Here is a 20,890-nt window from a genome sequence, read left to right on the forward strand (position 1 = left end):
TCTGTGGGGTTTTTAACTCCCACCTCCACAAGAGTTTCTCCTGCATCCAGAGGAGGTTGGGGACATGGATTCTGAGTGGTCCATGTTCAAAGCCTCCATTGCAGAAGCAGCTGTTAGGAGCTGTGGTCTGAAGGTCACTGGTGAATGTTGTGGTGGAAACCCAAAAAACTGGTGATGGACGCCAGTGGTGAGGGAAGCTGACAGGCTGAAGGAGGAGGACTTTAGGGTCTGGCTGGCTCGGGGGTCTCCTGAAGCAGCTGACAGGTACCGATCGTCCTAAAGGGCTGCAGCTGTAGAAGCTACAACTCTGGTGTGGGAGGAATTTGGAGAGGCTATGGAGAAGGACTTTTGTTGGAATATTAGGAGGTTTTGGAAAACTGTCGCCTCAGAAAGGGAAGCAGAGCTTCAAGGCTGTGTACAGTCGGGTGGAAAACTGTTGACCCGTACTGGGGACACTGTTGGGTGGTGGAAAGAGAACTTTGAGGAACTCCTGAACCTGTTAAACATGTCCTCTGTGGGGGAGGCAGAGCCTGAACAAATCCTCACATTGGATGGAGTCTGGCACATTGGAGAGGTGTTCTCTACACGGATGAATCCTGGTTTGCACTGTTCAGGGCAGATGGCAGACAGCGTGTGTGGGTGAGCGGTTTTCTGATGTCAGTGTTGTGGATGGAGTGGTCCATGGTGGCGGTGGGGTTATGGGATGGGCAGGCGTCTGTTATGGACCAAGAACACAGGTGATTTTATTGATGGCATTCTGAATGCACAGAGATACCGTGATGAGATCCTGAGGCCCGTTGTTGTGCCATACATCCAAGAACATCAGCTCATGCTGCAGCAGGATAATGCACGGCCCCATGTTGTAGGATCTGTACACAATTGTTGGAAGCTGAAAACGTCCCAGTTCTTGCATGGCCAGCATACTCACCGGACATGTCACCATTGAGCATGTTTGGATGCTCTGGATCGGCGTATACGACAGCGTGGACCAGTTCCCGCCAATATCCAGCAACTTCACACAGCAATTGAAGAAGAGTGGACCCCCCCCAATAAAACCAAACTGCACCTTTCAGAGTGTCTTTTTATTGTGGGCAGTCTGAGGCACACCTGTGCACTAATCATGGTGTCTAATCAGCATCTTGATATGGAACACCTGTGAGGTGGGATGGATTATCTCAGCAAAGGAGAAGTGCTCACTGTCACACATTTAGACAGATTTGTGAACAATATTGGAGAGAAATGGTGATATTGTGGATGTGGACAAAGTTTTACATCTTTGAGTTCATCTCATAAAAATGGAAGCAAAAACAAAATTGTTGCGTTTATATTGTTGTTGAGTGTATGAATGTAATTATACCTGTTTTGGTTTAGGTGGATTAAGGTGGACGTAGAGGACCTCTGAGAGGACCTGGGACCAGCTGGTGAGATGATAAACATCGTGGAGATGTGAGCAGAGTGACTACAGCAGCCACGTTTCCTCTGACGTCAGCTCCTCTCCCAGCTCTTCTTCTGGACGTCCACCATTAAAACCAGTTCAATTCTTCAGGACGGCGTCTCCGTAACCGTGGTGACAGCCCGATGGTCAACCGGAGCCGTAAATCTGTCCCCATGCTGCCGTCTTTGTTGAGGAGCTAAAAACAGAAAGGTCACGTCAGAAGTGGACGAATAGACGTGGAAATGAGAGAAAGGAGATGAAGGGAGGAGTGAAGGAAAGAAAATGTGGAGAGAAGCTTTGATCTGAAAACAAAAACGCTTGGAAACAGGTAAAAGTACCTTCTAGCAGCTGAAATACAACATCAGCCACTTCATTCTATTCATACATATTTTTATTTATACATATATACATAAAAATTATATTTTATCTTTATTAATGTATTTGTGTTCTTTGTTCATTTTATTACAGCTGTTATTTGCATTATTTTCTCTTATCATCATTTTTCCATTTTTAAATATCTATTTTTAAAACATTTTTATCATTTTAACTTTTATTTATTTATAGTCTTTATTGCTTGGGTTTAAATAAGAAATAAAATGAAAACAAAATAATTGAAATAAAATTGAATTAAATAACATTAAATTAAAATTAAACAAGATAAAATAAAATGAAATAAGACGCAATGCAATAAAATGAAACAAAATTAAATAAAATTAAATAAAACTAGAAGAAATGAGACAAAATGAACTAAAATAAAACAAGATACAATTAAATGAAATAAACTGAAATAAAATATTATAAAAATGTCATAAAATTAAATAAAATGAAATGAAATAAGATAAAATGAACTAAAATAATATATGATATGATTAAATATAAGAAAATTTTATTTAATAAATGTAAAGTAAATTAAATGGAATAAAGTGAAATAAAATAACATAAAAAATATGTGAAACGTAATATAGAAAAAGTCAACAGAGGAGCAGAATGTTTAAACATCATAAGTAGGTTCAGATGTAATGATGTTTAAAATGTGAAATAGTGATTATTAATAATAATAATAATAATAAAGTGATAAATAAACAGGATCCTCTTCATGTTGCTGGAGAACACACATGCTTCCAGAGACATTCGTCCTCAGTGACAGCGTGGCGTCCTTCTGTCCTTCTGCCCTTCTGTCCTTGTGTCCTTCTGTCCTTCTGCCCTTCTGCCCTTCTGTCCTTGTGTCCTTCTGCCCTTCTGTCCTTGTGTCCTTCTGCCCTTCTGTCCTTGTGTCCTTCTGCCCTTCTGTCCTTGTGTCCTTCTGCCCTTCTGTCCGGCCCATCAGTGGACGGAGCCTCCGGCTATAAAAGGAGACTGGAGGATCCTCACACATCACAACTGACCAGCAGCAGGACTAGAAGAAGTAGAAGTAGAAGACCCAGAACTAGAACCAGAACTAGAACCAGGACCAGAACTAGAACCAGAACTAGGACCATAACTTGAACCAGGACCAGAACTAGAACCAAGACCAGAACTAGAACCAGGACCAGAACTAGGACCAGGACCAGAACCATAACTTGAACCAGGACCAGAACTAGAACCAGGACCAGAACTAGGACCAGGACCAGAGCGGTTTTCGTGAAGCTACACTTTGATCAGTCTAAAGAGAAACCTTCAGCCCAGGTGAGTCTTTATTCAGGTAGAAAACCCAGTTAGAATCAAAAAACAACTCCACTGAGATTAAGTTCAACCAACAAAAGACTTTAAGTTACAGGAATGAACTTTTCCTCTTGAGATAAAACTATTTGACTCATTGATGTCTTGATACAAGTTTTTTTAAGTTGTTCTGACTAATATTTCTAAGTTAAAAGTATTTTTTAAGTCTTAACTGTGAACACAAGTTTTAAAGTTGACATAAATATAAAAAATGAAGTTGCTTCAATTACATTTTCTTTGTCAGTATTTGTTTTTTACGCTTTAATAAATTTATGATTGAACAACAAACTTTTGTCAGATTAACTTAAAAATACTTTATCCGTAGTTTTATCTGAGTTTAAATGAGACGTTATTTAGTCGAGTTGATTCTGATCTCAGTCGCTTCTGATTAAAGCGCCTGAAAATGAAACCGTAGAACAGATGCCATGAAATGTAATCGGTAGTTTCCCGAATTTCTTATGTTCATGTTTTAAGAATTTACAAATAACTACAGCTCATAATTTTTTATTTTTCTAATTTGAGCAACTTTTTATCCTTTTTTAACGGCCTAACACTTTGTCTTTGTGATTAATGTAATGTAAAAATAAGGTAAATAAGTTAAATAAATACGAGTAAAACGAGTTGAAACAACTTCATTTCTATCAGTAACCAGTTTAATAACTTGTGTTTGTTCTAACGGTCATTAAATATTTAACTAAACTCGGTGAGGCTTGTTGGTTCAATTTCATCAGAAGTTGTCTGAACTCGTTGTAATCATTCGATTCTAGATGATGTTTGTAGAAAGATTTGAGGTTTTGGAAGAAAGCATGACTCTGAAGACGTTTACTTTCACGTTTCCAGGTCAGCATGCAGCTCGTGGACTATAAACTCCTGTTAGTGTCGCTGTGCGTTCTCAACCTCTCTGTTCCTGCTGGAGGCCGACCTCTGAGGTGAAGCTTCAGCTCTTCTTCAGCTCCAGCAGCAGATCTTTAGGTCAGGAGGTCTAACGCTGTTGTTGTTTATCTGCCGACAGGAAGAGAACCGTGAGCGAAGTCCAGCTGATGCACGACCTGGGAGAACACCAGCAGGTCCAGGAGCGTCGGGAGTGGCTCCAGATGAGCCTCCGAGGGATCCACACGGCGGCGCTTCAGGACGGCAGCGGTGAGGTGACGGGTCGGAGGAGGAGGAGGCTCCGTCCTGAAGATGTGCCTGAGCTGAGCGACCTGACGTCAGAGGAGATCCAACACGCTTTGAGCTTCCTGGAGAAGCTCCTCAAGGCCAGTCCTGATCCAGCTCCACAGCAGCAACGTTTCCAAGAGTAGAGTTTATTTTCGACTGAATTTTAGGCCACTTTCTATTTTTCTACCTGTAGATGTTAGATTAGTGTATTTTAATGTTATTTTATTTTATTTATGAAGTTGATATTTATGAAAATATGAGCCAGAGCTTCCCTCCATTGCACTTTTATTTAACAGGTGGTGTTATAAACCACTTACTGAACTACTTACCTCCAACCTGAAGGAGATGAAAAATGGACCAACTGTTTTTGTTTGTTTGTTTGTTTGTTTGTTTGTTTGTTTAATTTGACAAAGCCCCAACAATGGGCTGTAATTTAAAACTAGTTTAGATGTATTTTCCTAATCTATAGTTTGTATTGCAGATCTATTCTATGGGTATTTTAATCAGATTTTTGATTGTAAAATGCCTGAATGAATGTCTAAGTTTAATAATATTGTCTGCACAACATAGAGATAAATTGTATAATCTATTTTTATATATATTTAAGTGAAACAATAGCCTATAAAATATGGGCTAAATGTGCCTAAAATGAATGAAATAAAGTCATATTCTTTTGACATTGTTGTTTTTATGGGGTATTCTTCTGCACTCACAGATATCCAGCAGCTCTTTACATGTGTTATTCTGAGTGGAACACGTGGAAAACTGCTTCCTGGAATAAAGTCTCGTCTTCTCTCGCAATATTTCCCACGAGAACTCCTCAAACCAAAACATTAGCTTCTTCAGGCGGCTAGTTGGACTAAAAAACGTGGATTTTCTACAGAAACTCTTCGTCTGTCGCTCTTCCACGTCCCGGGATGACGGCACAGCGGACTGATTCAACGCGACAAGTCGGAATGTAACGCGAGGAGGTAAAGAAAAGTTGTTTTAAAGTCTTGTTTGCGGCGCTAGCTAGCGAGCTAACGGTAGCTTCACTGAGAACTGCCGTTGAAGTGTTAGCTTAGCGGTTAGCCTAATTTAACAGACTGACCAAAAAGTCTAAAATCCTCTTAGCTGCTTTAAAGTCTTAGTAAAACATCCAACGACTTCTGGCTTCTTAAATCCGTGCTGCGTTCACATACGATCTAAGTGTAAAGTCCAGACTGGTTAAAGAGGAAACTGACAGCAGCAGAATTATTACGATTTGATGTGAGTGGAAGCATTATCAGAGTTTTAAAGTTTAGCTGACATGAAAATACTCAGAGCTGGCAGACTAACTCCAACCTAAACACCTCCACACTGTGTGGCTGTAGTTTGTGTAGCGTACAGTGGATATTCTGGACTTTCAACTGTTTGGTCTTGTTTTATTTTTCGGATATAAACTAGAACCTGTGCTACATAGGTATTTTAAATTACCATAAAATCTGTGCAGTATGAATACTTCTGTCAACATTTCCACTCCTGAAAGGATCTGCAGCACCACTGACATGTGCAGTGTTATTTCTGTCATTACTACTCATGCATATCTCGGTTTATTTAGGTGATTTAGCACTAATCTCCTTAATGTTTGCTCCGTCTCTGCTGCTGAAGCTGTAAATGTCTGCTGTGGGATTCATGGAGGACCTTCTGTAGGAATTAGAAATAAGTCACAGGAGCTCGAGATTTTAATGCTTTTATGCCATTATGGTGAAGAGAGTAAGTGAAACGTGTGTCAGTGTGGGAGAATCTGTGTTCTGATGGACTTTTCTTTTTGTTTTATGGTTAATATTATTCGATAGACTGAGACTTTTGGCATGTTTTATACATATATACACTTTTTGTCTTTTTTTCTCCCATTTTTATTTTATTTCTTTATTTGTGGTCTTTATTGTTAGTTTGATTTCTATTATTTGCATTATTTTATTATCTATCTATCTATAGATATAATACACTTTTAAACATATTTTTTCTCCTATTTTTTATAAATATTTTTAGTTAAATTTATGTTATTATTATTATTATTAGTCTCTCTATATAATAGACTTTTAAAAATATATTTTCTCCTGTTTGTATTTTATTTCTTTATTTTTAGTTTAATTTCTGTAATTATTTGCATTATTTTATCATTACTGTTCTAATAATGTATTTATCTGGTTCTCTTGATGACGCTGAGAGGATAAAAACATTTTAATTTCTCGTTCAGGTTAGTGCGTCTCAGAGGGCTTTACGGGACGGTTTACACAAATATCCCCAAATATGATGCAAAATGTGTTGAAATCCATCATATTTTCATCATTCCTGCAGAAAAATGATCTTATTATGACTCAAGGCTTCATCTCTGAGTGAATGTTTTTACAGTGAACATCAGCTGAACTGACTCAGGAATATTTTAAATTTTTTTTTTTTGCATTACTGAACTAGATTTTGTTCGAACTTAAAAAGATTCATGCAAAACTGTTTTGTTGATTATTTTTTAGCATGAATTTAACTTTAATTTTCTATTATCTTGTTGTAAATATTTTATATTTATTTTTAAAAAGTCCATTAAATTTAAATTTTTGAACATCAGCTGAACCGACTTCGGACATTTTTATTTAATTTTTTTGTTGCTCTGTAGTTCTACGTTGTAATTTAAAAATATACCGATAATAGAAACCAAACGTTATTCTTCTGGGTGAATTTGTACAACTTTTACTTTACCTAATTTTTTCTAATTTATTTATTTTTTTAAATCTACGATTGTGATTTTTGTATATTGTTGTGTTGATTTATTTTCCTTTTTTGTATTTGTTAAGGCCAGGCTGACTTTAATTTTATCTAATTTTATTCTCAATATTTATCTTTTTAAATCTCCTGCAGTAATTTTTGCATATTGTTGTGTTGATTTATTTTCCTTTTTTGTCTTTTTTTATTTGCTTTTTTTCAGCCAGTTTGAGTGACTTTGCACATTTCTACCACTTTAAATTGTCAGTCCTTTCTAACCTTATTATAAACCTTATTTTATCATATTTTCTCATTTTCTGGCTGTATAATCTGTAGAGAGGTAGTTTTCCAGTGCAGGAGGATCTTCTTACCTCATCCATCTGCCTTCATTGATGATAACCTCAGAGTCCTACTTTCCGAGCCGTCCCTGAACGAGGCACCGTGCTCATTCAAAGATTTAATGTCTTTTTATTCTTAACATTGCCTCTTTTTGTGGTAATTTACCTCATTTTGTTGTAATTTTCATTTTTGTGGTGATTTTGTGTCTTTTTATGAGGATTATGTGTTTAGGGTGACTCTTTTTGTTGTGATCTTGTGTCTTTCACTGATGATTTTGCATCTTTAGAGCTGATTTTCCTCTTTTATTATGATTTTGCCTCTATTTGGAGTGATTCTGTGTGTTTCTATTGTAACTTTGCATCTTTTTTGTGGGTTTTTTTTTGGTGATTGTGTGTTGTTTTGTGGTATTTTTGTGTATTTTTGTGCTGATTTTATGTCTCTTTGCGGTGATATTGCATCTTTTTTAGTCATTTGCTTCTTTTTGTGATGACTTGGTGTCTTTCTGTGGTGATTTTTCTGTGGTGATTTTCTGTCGTTTTTGTCTTTCTGCGGTGATTTTCTGTCTTTCTGTGGTGATTTTCTTTCTTTCTGTGGTGATTTTCTGTCATTTTCTGTCTTTCTGTGGTGATTTTCTTTCTTTCTGTGGTGATTTTTGGTCGTTTGTGTCTTTCTGCGGTGATTTTCTGTCTTTCTGCGGTGATTTTCTGTCATTTTCTGTCTTTCTGTGGTGATTTTCTGTCTTTCTGCGGTGATTTTCTGTCTTTCTGCGGTGATTTTCTGTCTTTCTGCGGTGATTTTCTGTCATTTTCTGTCTTTCTGCGGTGATTTTCTGTCTTTCTGCGGTGATTTTCTGTCTTTCTGTGGTGATTTTCTGTCGTTTTTGTCTTTCTGTGGTGATTTTCTGTCTTTTGTGTGTTTTTTGGTGACTTTCTTTGTTGATTCATTGATAATAAACGTCAGAGTGCTACTTTCCCAGCCGTCCCTGAACGCAGCTCGCCTCTCATTCGGTGCAGCACGCGGCCGGTCGCAGTTTACGGTCCGTCCGGTGCGCGCGGAGCCCCGTTTACCGGAGGTTTACCGGCGATTTACCGGCAGGATGAAGCTCCGGAGGGATGACGGGAGATGCTGAAGCAGCGCCGGGCTTCTGCTCCGCCGGCCTCCCGAACCTCCTCCCGAACCTCCTCCCGGACCTCCGGGACCTCCAGTCCCTCCCCTGCTGCTTTGTCTTCCCGTGGCCCGCAGACAGCGACCGGTAGGTGACCGGAGAGGCTCCCGGTGCTCCGGTAGAGATGGACAGAAAGATAGAGACACCGAGCAGAGACCGGAAATCTACCGGAGTCTGTGGAAACGTGAAGAAAAATGAGGAGAAAAAGCTTCCTAGTTTTATGATTTCTACCGGAAAATCACATTATTATTATTATGAATGGATTAATCTGGTGTTTATTGTGAGACATCAGAGGATCTGAGGGAATGATTCCTTCATATTTTTATTGTTTCTGCAGAGAAAGTGTGAAATTCAGATTATTAAAGGACCAATCCTGTGTTTTATGTGAGCTGCTGTGAGGAAATTCCTTCATAGTTTTATTATTTCTGCAGAAAATCAGGAAGTATAATTATAATAAAGGGCTAATCCGGTGTTTTATTATTATTTTATGGTCATTTTTTTCTTTTTAATGATGATTTAGCATCTGTCAGAGGTGATTTAGTGTCTTTTTATTCTTAACGTTGCCTCTGTTTGTGGTATTTCTGTTATAATTTTCACCTTTTTGTGGTGATTTATTGTGTATTTGTGGTGATTTTTAAGCTCTGTGACACTTAAATCCACAATCTAACACAAATATCCCCAAATATGATGACTAGTGTGGTGAAATTGCATTATATTTTCATTATTTCTGCAGAGAAAGTATGAAATTGAGATGTTTAAAGGGTTATTTCTGTGTTTTATTATTTCTACCTGTGGTTACTTTGCTTTGTTGTGTGGTCATTTTACATATTTTGGTGATTTGGCTGCTTTTTGTGATGATTTAGCATCTTTTAGTGGTGATATTTGGAACTCTGAGTGAATATTTTCATCATATTTTTATTATTCCTGTCAAGAAAGCAGGATATAATTGTTTTTAAAGGGCTAATCCTGTGTTTTATGTGATATTTGGGACACTATGATACCTAAGAGGCCCAAATATGATGAATATTGTTGTGAAATTCCTTCATATTTTTATTATTTCTGCAGAAAAATCAGGATATTTCTATTACTAAATGGTTAATCCAGTGTTTTATTGATGATATTAGTGGCTCTGAGGAAATCTTTCCTTCATATTTTTATTCTTTCTGCAGAGAAAGTGTGATGTTTCTGCTTTTAAACGACTAATTCAGTGTTTTCTGTCTGCGTCTTTGCCTCTTTTTTGATGATTTTTCATATTTTTAGTGATTTTTGTTTCTTTTTATGATCCTGTAGCATCTTTTAGTGGTGATTCTGTGCATTTTTTTTAAACTTTGCCTCTTTTTGGTGATTTTTTTATGATGATTTTTCGTCTTTTAGTGCTGTTCTCCCTCTCTATTATGAGTTTGCATCTTTCAGTGATGACTTTATAGATTGTTGCAGTAGCCCTGCCTCTGTCTCATGATTTCTGTGGTGATCTTATGTTGTTTTATGGTGATTTTGCCTCTTTTTTGTGTCATTTTGGGTCTCTGTGTGGTGGTTTTGTATATTTTTGCAGTAACCTTGCCACTTTATCAGGATTTTGTGGTGATTTTGTATCTTTTTGTGGTGATGTTGTGTCTTTTTCTGGTTCTCTTTGGGACTGTTGTTATTTCCACACACTAGCTTGGTATTCTTATTTTAAAGGACTAATCGATGGTTTTTGTGGTGATATTGTGTGGTTTTGTGACGTTTTTGTGTCTTTTAGTGTGATTTTGTTGTGATTTTGCCTCTTTTAGTGGTGATTTAGTGTGATTTTGTTGTGATTTTGCATCTTTTAGTGGTGATTTAGTGTGATTTTGTTGTGATTTTGCCTCTTTTAGTGGTGATTTAGTGTGTTTTTGTGGTGCTCTTTGGGGCTGTTGCTGTTATTTCTGCAGACAGAGCTCCGTGTTCTCATTTTAAAGGACTAATCCGGTGTTTCCAGCGTGCTTTCTGTATTTCTGCTGCTGTGAGTGTTTCCAGTGTGAGCAGCAGCTAAATAATAGATGGACGCTCTCACCTCCTGCTTTTAATAGAGCGCCGGCGCCTCGCTGCTGCTTCTCTGCTTCCTTCAACTTCTGGTGCAGAAAATAAAAGCAGCAGAGAGCCGTCAGTGTGCTGGTTTCTTTGTTCCGTCGTTGGTTTTTACTTCCTGATCTCCGCCCAGCGCTGACGTCCCGTTTTGCTTCGTCAGGCCGGTTTAATAATTGTTACCGTCCAGGAGAGCGGCTCTTTGTCTTCTTTGTTCTGAGCTTCACCTGAATGAGCAGCAGCAGGGTGTGTGTGTGTGTGTGTGTGTGTGTGTGTGTGTGTGTGAGAGAGAGACGTGCACGTGTGTGTGCACGTTTCCTCCTCGGCTCCAGCGGTGACCCTGATGTTCAAGGACAGAGTCTGCAGCTGGAAACACGGCGTCATAGCTCCAGATTAAACACCCAGATCACCGTAGAAAGACTGAAAAACGACACTAAAAAGATGTGACAAAGCAGACAAAGACTTAAAACAACAGCTGAATGTTTTCATGGAGATTTGTGACGGTTTAGTCGATGTCTGTGGTTATTATGCATGTTTTTATTCAACTAAAAGATGCAAAATCATCACAAAAAAGACAGAAAATTGTGGTAATTTGTGTATTTTTGTAGTAACTTTGTCTTTTCCTGATATTTTTTTCAGCTTTTTGTGGTGATGTTTTGTCCTTTTGTGGTAATTTTCTTCTTTTTACGTTGATTTTGTTTCTTTTTTTGGTGATTTTGTCTATTTTTTTGGAAACTTTTCCTCTTTTTCCAATAATTTTGTCCTTTTTAATGATGATTTTGCATCTTTTAGTCAGGATTTTATATGTTTTTGTCATATCTTTGCATCCTTTTTTGATCATTGGCCTCTTTCTCTGATGATTTTGCATCTTTGTGTGGTGATTTGTGCAGTTTTATGGTAATTTTTTTCTTTTTAGGATGATTTTGTGCCTTTTCATGGTAATTTTGATGAATTTTTGCAGCTTTGTGTAGATTTTTGCCTTTCTGAGGTCGTTTTGTGTCTTTTTAAAGGATCTTTTGTGTAGATTTGTGTCCTTCAGTGTTCGTTTTGTGTGTTTCTGAGCTGCCTTTCCCTCTGTGTGTGATGACTTTGCGTGTCTGTAGACGGTGCTGGTCGTATTTCAGCGTTATTGATCAGATATTGAGCTCCAGTGTCGCTGCTGCTGGAAGTGATCAATAAAAATAGAACTGGATAACAAAGATCCGTTTCTCTGCTGCCTTATATTGTTTTATTAATGTGTGAGAAGTTGTGTTTAGCTGATTTTTTCATTAATATTTTGTGTCTTAGTGGTAATTTTGAACCCTTTTTGGGTGTTTTGTACATTTAATGCTCATTTTGCGTCTTTTTATGGTGATTGTGCGTCTTGTGGTGATTTCACTTATTTTTTTTCTGCTGTTTTCGGTCTTTTAATGTTGATTTAGATTATTTTTCTGATGAGTTTGTCTCTTATGGTGATCTCCCGTCTTTTAATGGTAATTTTGTGTCTTTATCAGTAACTTTACATCTATTTGTGATGCATTTGTGTCTTTTAGCAGTGGCTTTGTTTATTTTTGTGCTAACTTTGTCTGTTTTTGTGATGAGTTAGCATCTTTTTTTGACTTTTTGTGACAGTTTGGAATCTTTGTGGTGATATTATCTATTTTTGTGTTAACTTTTCATCCCTTTGTGATGATTTTTGCCGCTTTTTGTGGTGCTTTTTGGACTTTTGTGGTGATTTTGTGTATTTTCGTGGTTGCTTTGTGTACTTTTTGTGATGATTTTCCATCTTGTACTAGTGATTGTGTATTTTTTTTTATATTTTGCATCTTCTTTTAGGGATTTTGCTACTTTTTATGATGATTTTATGCCTTTTTGTTGTGATTTTCCATCTTTTAGTGGTGATTTTGTCTCTTTTTCTGGTAACTTTGCCTCTTCTTGTGGCAATTTTCCTCTTTTGTGATGATTTTCCAGTCTTCCAGTAGTGATTTAGTCTCTTTTTGTAGTAACTTTGCCTCTTTTAATAGTGATTTTATGTATTTTTTTGTGATTTTTATGTCTTTTTATAGTGATTTTGTGTATTTTTGTGATGATTTTCCATCTTTAAAAAGTGTTTTAGTTTGTTTTGGTTGTAACTTTGCCTCTTTTAATAGTGATTTTGTGTATTTTTGAAGTAATTTTGCCTCTTTCATGATGATTTCCTATCTTTAAATAGGGATTTATCTGTTTTTGTAATAATATTGCCTCTTTTAATAGGAATTTTGTGCCTTTTTATAGTGATTTTTGTGAATATTTGTGGTGACTTTGTGTCTTTTTGTGATGATTTCCCATCTTTTAATAGTAATTTAGTGTATTTTTGTCGTAACTTTGCCTCTTTTAAATTGTGATTTTGTCTTTTTAGAGTGATTTTGTGTCTGAAAAGCTGCAGAGCTTTCAGTCTAAATCTGGTGTTTCTATTTTCTTTGTTTCTCGTAAATGGAAGCCAGAAATGTTGTCGTGTTTGTCCAGCGTTAACGCATCAGATTGTGTTTAATACTGGACCAGGGCTGAAGGTTCAGGCTGCAGCGGTTTGTCGTCCATCAGTCAGGAGGCGGAGAACGTTCTGACGGTTCCAGCCTCTAATGGACGCTGCTCTTCTTCTTCTTCAGCTAACCAGCCGCCGTCCTCCGTCCCTGAGGGTTCCTGAGCTCCGAGGACGCTCTGAACGTTTCCCTCCGTTATATAATTCAGTCTGAGAGCTTCTAAATTATCCACTCGTCTCCAGAGATTCTGTTTTTTTTGGTTTGTTGGTGAAGTTCGGACCTCTGTCATAACTTTTTTTTTTTTTTTTTTACAAATGAATGATTCATGAAGATTAGAGCTCTATCTTTAATCAGGAGTTTGAGTTGATTTCAGCTTCTGAGACAGTGGAAGGAGTCGCTGGCTGCAGCTTCATTACTAAATGCTTTTTACTGCAGATATTCAGTTAAAATTCTCAGTTATCCAAATATCCGTATTGTCTGTCTGTAAGCTGCTGTAGAAACTCAGTTTATTGGTTTTATTTTCTAACCTGTCCCCATTTCTTCTCCGTCAGAGAGCCATCTGGTGTTCCAGAGTTGGACTGCAGCCACCAGCAGCAGGTCCAGACCATGAGTCTGTATGGTTCTGGTACCGGTTCTGGTACCAGTGCCAGTTCTGGTACCGGTGCCGTGGGCGGGGCCAGAGAACGAGGAGGAGGAGGAGGAGGAGCCGAACATTACCGGGAACAACGACGGCGCTCCAGCGATCGATCACGTGACTCCTCCCATGAGAGATCGGAGGGTCAGCTGACGCCCTGCATCAGGAACGTGACGTCTCCGACCCGACAGCATGGTGAGGACCTCTATGAACACCAACATCTAGACCTCTATGAACACCAACATCTAGACCTCTATGAACACCAACATCTAGACCTCTATGAACACCAACATCTAGACCTCTATGAACACCAACATCTAGACCTCTATGAACACCAACATCTAGACCTCTATGAACACCAACATCTAGACCTCTATGAACACCAACATCTAGACCTCTATGAACACCAACATCTACACCTCTATGAACACCAACATCTAGACCTCTATGAACACCAACATCTAGACCTCTTTGAACACCAACATCTAGACCTCTTTGAACACCAACATCTAGACCTCTTTGAACACCAACATCTAGACCTCTTTGAACACCAACATCTAGACCTCTTTGAACACCAACATCTAGACCTCTTTGAACACCAACATCTAGATGAAAACCAACATCTAGACCTCTATGAACACCAACATCTAGACCTCTTTGAACACCAACATCTAGACCTCTTTGAACACCAACATCTAGATGAAAACCAACATCTAGACCTCTATGAAAACCAACATCTAGACCTCTATGAACACCAACATCTAGACCTCTTTGAACACCAACATCTAGACCTCTATGAACACCAACATCTAGACCTCTTTGAACACCAACATCTAGACCTCTATGAACACCAACATCTAGACCTCTTTGAACACCAACATCTAGATGAAAACCAACATCTAGACCTCTATGAACACCAACATCTAGACCTCTTTGAACACCAACATCTAGACCTCTTTGAACACCAACATCTAGATGAAAACCAACATCTAGACCTCTATGAAAACCAACATCTAGACCTCTATGAACACCAACATCTAGACCTCTTTGAACACCAACATCTAGACCTCTATGAACACCAACATCTAGACCTCTTTGAACACCAACATCTAGACCTCTTTGAACACCAGCATCTAGATGAAAACCAACATCTAGACCTCTATGAACACCAACATCTAGACCTCTTTGAACACCAACATCTAGACCTCTTTGAACACCAACATCTAGATGAAAACCAACATCTAGACCTCTATGAAAACCAACATCTAGACCTCTATGAACACCAACATCTAGACCTCTATGAACACCAACATCTAGACCTCTATGAACACCAACATCTAGACCTCTATGAACACCAACATCTAGACCTCTATGAACACCAACATCTAGATGAAAACCAACATCTAGACCTCTATGAACACCAACATCTAGACCTCTATGAACACCAACATCTAGACCTCTATGAACACCAACATCTAGACCTCTATGAACACCAACATCTAGACCTCTATGAACACCAACATCTAGACCTCTATGAACACCAACATCTAGACCTCTATGAACACCAACATCTAGACCTCTATGAACACCAACATCTAGACCTCTATGAACACCAACATCTAGATCTCTTTGAACACCAACATCTAGACCTCTTTGAACACCAACATCTAGACCTCTTTGAACACCAACATCTAGATGAAAACCAACATCTAGACCTCTATGAAAACCAACATCTAGACCTCTATGAACACCAACATCTAGACCTCTATGAACACCAACATCTAGACCTCTATGAACACCAACATCTAGACCTCTATGAACACCAACATCTAGATGAAAACCAACATCTAGACCTCTATGAACACCAACATCTAGACCTCTATGAACACCAACATCTAGACCTCTATGAACACCAACATCTAGATGAAAACCAACATCTAGACCTCTATGAACACCAACATCTAGACCTCTATGAACACCAACATCTAGACCTCTATGAACACCAACATCTAGACCTCTATGAACACCAACATCTAGACCTCTATGAACACCAACATCTAGATGAAAACCAACATCTAGACCTCTATGAACACCAACATCTAGACCTCTATGAACACCAACATCTAGACCTCTATGAACACCAACATCTAGACCTCTATGAACACCAACATCTAGACCTCTATGAACACCAACATCTAGATGAAAACCAACATCTAGACCTCTATGAAAACCAACATCTAGACCTCTATGGACACCAACATCTAGACCTCTATGAACACCAACATCTAGACCTCTATGAAAACCAACATCTAGACCTCTATGGACACCAACATCTAGACCTCTATGAACACAAACATCTAGACCTCTATGAACACCAACATCTAGACCTATTTGAACACCGACATCTAGACCTCTATGAACACCAACATCTAGATGAACACCAACATCTAGACCTCTATGGACACCAACATCTAGACCTCTTTGAACACCAACATCTAGACCTCTATGAACACCAACATCTAGACCTCTATGAACACCAACATCTAGACCTCTATGAACACCAACATCTAGACCTCTATGAACACCAACATCTAGATGAACACCAACATCTAGACCTCTATGGACACCAACATCTAGACCTCTTTGAACACCAACATCTAGACCTCTATGAACACCAACATCTAGACCTCTATGAACACCAACATCTAGACCTCTTTGAACACCAACATCTAGACCTCTATGGACACCAACATCTAGACCTCTATGGACACCAACATCTAGACCTCTATGGACACCAACATCTAGACCTCTATGGACACCAACATCTAGACCTCTATGGACACCAACTTCTAGACCTCTATGGACACCAACATCTCGACCTCTATGGACACCAACATCTCGACCTCTATGGACACCAACATCTAGACCTCTATGAACACAAACATCTAGACCTCTTTGAACACCAACATCTAGATGAAAACCAACATCTAGACCTCTATGGACACCAACATCTAGACCTCTATGGACACCAACATCTAGACCTCTATGGACACCAACATCTAGACCTCTATGAAAACCAACATCTAGACCTCTATGAAAACCAACATCTAGACCTCTATGGACACCAACATCTAGACCTCTATGAACACCAACATCTAGATGAAAACCAACATCTGGATGAACACCAACATCTAGACCTCGTAATTAAGTCCAATATTTGCTAATACTTTTGTATTTTACCCAGGCATGTTATTTGGTCGCTGATACGCGAAAATTCGCGTATTGAGGTATCAATTTTGAGACCCAACGTGAATCGCCCAAATTTGATGAGAAAAAAAATATGGGGTGTAAGGGGTATAGGGTTGGATTGCACGTAGTTGTCAACAGTGCGCTGGCAAAAGCACGAGTTGGAAACAACGATTGGAGAGCATTATCGAAAGTTAGATGTAGCTGGGAAAGCGAGGTGCATGGTGTGCGACGATGAGACAAAATACAGCGACAGAGGATGCCAAGCGCTGATAGACCACATGAAAACGAAAAATCATGCCAGGAAATTGTACGAAAAGCGCTCTAACCACCAAATGCCCAGCAATTTTTTCACCCGGCGGAGGGAAGAGACGTGACAACAGGACCAAACATACGGGATCAGTAGTGTGTACGTGCAACAACCCAGTGGCATTGCCCCACAGGTTCCTCAACAGAAGAGGCTCACTCCCATGGTCAATCAGAAAGCACACACAGTGATGACTTCATGTGGCTCATTCAAATTTGAATCCAGTATAAATATTTGGTTTCATCACATTAACATGACTTTGTGCTGTTTTTGGGGGGTGCCTAGAAGGTCCCATACAGACATTTTTTTAAGCCTTCATGTTTAAAGAATTCTAGGTGTCAGAGTTCACCAGAATGCACCATTTCAGCCTTTAAATTTCAAAGGTTTCTTGCAAACCCTCCCCCCTCCCAAACCCTCTCCCCGGCTCAGTTGCTCTGCTGCCTCGCTTCCAAGGATTCACTTATTTGGTAATTTCCCAATAACATGCCTGTTTACCTTAAGTCTTTCCATCCGAATGTAACTGGAGACCTCGTTGATTTGTTGATGTAGACTTGTTTAAAAATGTCTGAATATTCAATTTACACGTTTGAAGAAGTTCACTACCAGAGCATTTAGGTTATTTAAAGGGAATCTGTTTCCTGTGATTAGTTTGTTTTTGTTTGTGTTGGTACAGATCGTGAGCGTGGTGACGGAGGTTCCTCCTCCAGGTCTTCCAGTCCTCGTCCTCCCAGAGGTTCTCTTCCTTACGCCCCAGTAGGAGGAGCTCTGATCGGGGGACATGTCCCTCGGTCTCTGGTTCCGGCCGGAGCCGACCACCACCCCAAAGTTCTGGGTCCAGGGTCCTGTGATCTGATCTACGTCTACGACCTGAACAGTAAAGAAGGACACCGAGGAGGCCTGAGGATGGGGGAACGAGTGACGCTCATCGTGGATAACACCAGATTTGTGGTGGATCCGGCCATTTTCACCGCTCAACCCAACACCATGCTGGGCAGGTAACCACCAGAGTTCTACTTTCAGACTGGGAATATCTCCAGAGTTCCAGGTCCTTCAACTCCATAGAGGAGAACGTCCACTGGACAAAGTTCTAGAGTAGACCTACTCTAGAACTTTCTCCAGTTGTCTGTAGGTCTACTCTAGAACTTTATCACTTTTTAATGGTCTTTTTCAGAACTTCATCAGTCCAGCAGATAGAACCATGACATTTAGGAGGAGAAACATCTGAGTTCTGGTAAAAACTGAACCCAGATCAGTTTTAATCCATCCAGGAGTCTCAGTCTGAAGATAATCCAGATTTCACAAATTCTGGACAATTTTTGACTCATTCTGGACAAAATTTCAGGTCCTTTAGAACATTTTTGGAATGATTTGGGGAAATGCTGAGTCACTTTGGAAGGTTTGGATGTCTTTAGTCATTTTGAACAGTTTTTTTGACAAATATTGGAAAAATGTAGGATGTAGGATGTTTTTTGTGTAATTTTATTCAAGTTTGATGTAATTTGTTCAATTTTTGTTAAAATTGGTCAATTTGTTCAAATTTGCAACCAAAGGAGTCACACTAAAGATGAAATCAGTTTTTTTATTCACAACAATTCTCAAGTCATTTTGGAGATTTTTTTCTCGTCACTCAGAACAATACAGGAGTCATTTGTAGACTGGCTGATATTTGACAATGTCTGCATAATGTTGGCAAATTCTGACTCCTTTAAGGACTATTTTAAGTCAGTTTGAACAGTTTCTCAGCATTTATGTCTGTAATCTTACATAGATCTCAGTTTGAACTGCAAAGAAAAGTACAACTGAAGTTCTGAGTCTCAGAAATGATGGAAAAAATCCATTAAAAAGGGATAAATCTGGATGAAAACACATCTGAGTTGTGGTACAAACTGACCTCAGATCAGTTTAAATCCATCCTGGTGTCTCAGTCTAAACACTGAATCTGGTTTCTGATCAGAACCAACTGTTGACTCAGAAATTGGATCATTTTCAGCCAGTTTAGGACAATTTCTTATTTAATTTTCAAATTTCTTGTAGTTTTGGATCATTTTTGAGTCATTTTCTGTCATTTTTGAAGCATCCTGAACTAATTTTGTGTCGCTCTGTAAATCTTCAGTCAGTTTGGATCATTTTTGAGTCATTTTGGGTGAATTCTGACTCATTATGGACAATTTTCTGCTCATTTTCAACAAGTTTTATGTCAACTTGGATCTTTTCTCATCATTTTGGATCATTTTTGAGTCCTTTTAGAACAAATTTATTGTCATTCTGGTTCTCAGCTGGATGGATGTAAAACTGAAACTGTTATCTTGATGCTGGTTGAGAATCTCTGCTGCTGAGGTTTGTTTTTCTGCCTGTTTTCCTTGAACCTCATGTATTCCAGTGTCTTTGTTCCCTTCAGGCTTTAGTAGAGCAGGATGCTTCTGTTGACCTTTAACTCCAAACATCTGCCACATTTACTGCATGTGAGCTGAACCGACGACAACGTTCATGAACACGCCTAAACATGCATGTAGCGTGTTTCAGAACATGCTGTGCCGTTGGGATCATATTTTCCGTCATATTTTGCTGTGGAAGCTTCAAAAACGACCGATGTCTGGTTGTTTGGAATCCAACAGGTTTTTGCTCTTTTCTTCTCCAGGATGTTCGGTTCTGGACGGGAAAACAACTTCACTCGACCCAACGAGAAAGGAGAGTTCGAAGTGGCAGACGGCATCAGTTCAACCGTCTTCAGAGCAATTCTGGTGAGAAACTCTCCCTTCTAACCCTGGAGTCAGTCCACAAAAACCCATCAAAGCTGGACAGAGATCCTCATAGGACCTCCTCAGAACATCTGGTTCTTCATCTCCAGTCACTTCATCAGTGATCAGAGTTCTACCTTCATAGTGTGAATGTCTCCAGAGTTCCAGGTCCTTGAAGTCCACAGAGGTGGGTCCAGATTTATCACTTTTTAATGGACTTTTTCCATCATTTCTGAGCCTCAGAACCTCAGTTGTACTTTTCTTTGCTGTTCAAACTGAGATATATGTAAGATTACAGACATAAATGCTGAGAAATGGTCAAAATTGACCTAAAATAGTCCCTAAAGAAGTCAGTATTTGTTCAAATTTTACAGAAATTGTCTTAAATGAGTCAAAATCAATTATTAATTGCTCACAATGACTAAAAAAATGTTAAAAATGAAATAAGTCATCCAAAATGATGCATAATATATTAAAAAAGAGACTCAAAACGAGTCTAAAATCAATCTAAATGTGTCCAAAATGAGAAAAGTCCATGTAAAACTACTCAAAAATGCCCCCAAACCACTTGAAATTTGCTTCAGTGTGTTTTTCATGAATGAAAGTCGTCCAGAATTACACGAAAAAGGTCCAAACTTTCTCAAAACTTCTCCAGAATGACTCACAGATTGTTCAAAAGCTGTTGAGAATGACAGTTTTTGGAAAATTGCTGTCATTTTGGAAAAAACTTGAGTTGCACAGTATTCCATAAAAATGATCCATAATTGTTTTAGCACGTTTTCCAGAACTGTCCAGAATGACTGAGAAACTGTATTTTTCTGCTGTATTCATCGTATGAAGGTAAACTGATCGTTAGTGAATTCTGGAGGTGATGAGATGTTCTGAGGAGCTCACATGAGGACTGA

The 20,890-nt window shown here is 38.8% G+C and overlaps 2 protein-coding genes across 3 annotated transcripts in view; both read left to right on the forward strand.

Moving 5' to 3' along the window:
* Nucleotides 1-4,154: 4,154 nt before the first annotated feature.
* On the forward strand, nucleotides 4,155-4,643 carry pth1a (parathyroid hormone 1a). The gene has a single exon (XM_022215847.2). It carries the CDS (start codon nucleotides 4,174-4,176, stop codon nucleotides 4,432-4,434), a length of 261 nt encoding a protein of 86 aa, XP_022071539.2. The 5' UTR covers nucleotides 4,155-4,173; the 3' UTR covers nucleotides 4,435-4,643.
* Nucleotides 4,644-5,081: 438 nt separating this feature from the next.
* LOC110966475 (BTB/POZ domain-containing protein 10-like) overlaps nucleotides 5,082-20,890 on the forward strand; it is a 30,609-nt gene continuing 14,800 nt past the window's right edge. Inside the window, exons 1-4 of one of the 2 annotated variants that reach the window (XM_022215849.2) lie at nucleotides 5,082-5,262; nucleotides 13,612-13,889; nucleotides 17,921-18,242; nucleotides 19,886-19,988. In XM_022215849.2, coding sequence (XP_022071541.1) covers nucleotides 13,667-13,889; nucleotides 17,921-18,242; nucleotides 19,886-19,988 — 648 coding nt within the window. In that variant the 5' untranslated portion in view covers nucleotides 5,082-5,262; nucleotides 13,612-13,666. Of the gene's footprint in view, nucleotides 5,263-8,357; nucleotides 8,604-13,611; nucleotides 13,890-17,920; nucleotides 18,243-19,885; nucleotides 19,989-20,890 lie in introns of those variants that run through there. The other variant, XM_022215848.2, reaches the window with a different exon arrangement.

Source organism: Acanthochromis polyacanthus, chromosome 8 (assembly GCF_021347895.1).
Source record: "Acanthochromis polyacanthus isolate Apoly-LR-REF ecotype Palm Island chromosome 8, KAUST_Apoly_ChrSc, whole genome shotgun sequence".
NCBI lineage: Eukaryota > Metazoa > Chordata > Actinopteri > Pomacentridae > Acanthochromis > Acanthochromis polyacanthus.

Coding starts and splice junctions, on each gene's coding strand:
- pth1a (XM_022215847.2), top strand. CDS start 4,174: ATGCACGACCTGGGAGAACACCAGCAGGTCCAGGAGCGTCGGGAGTGG.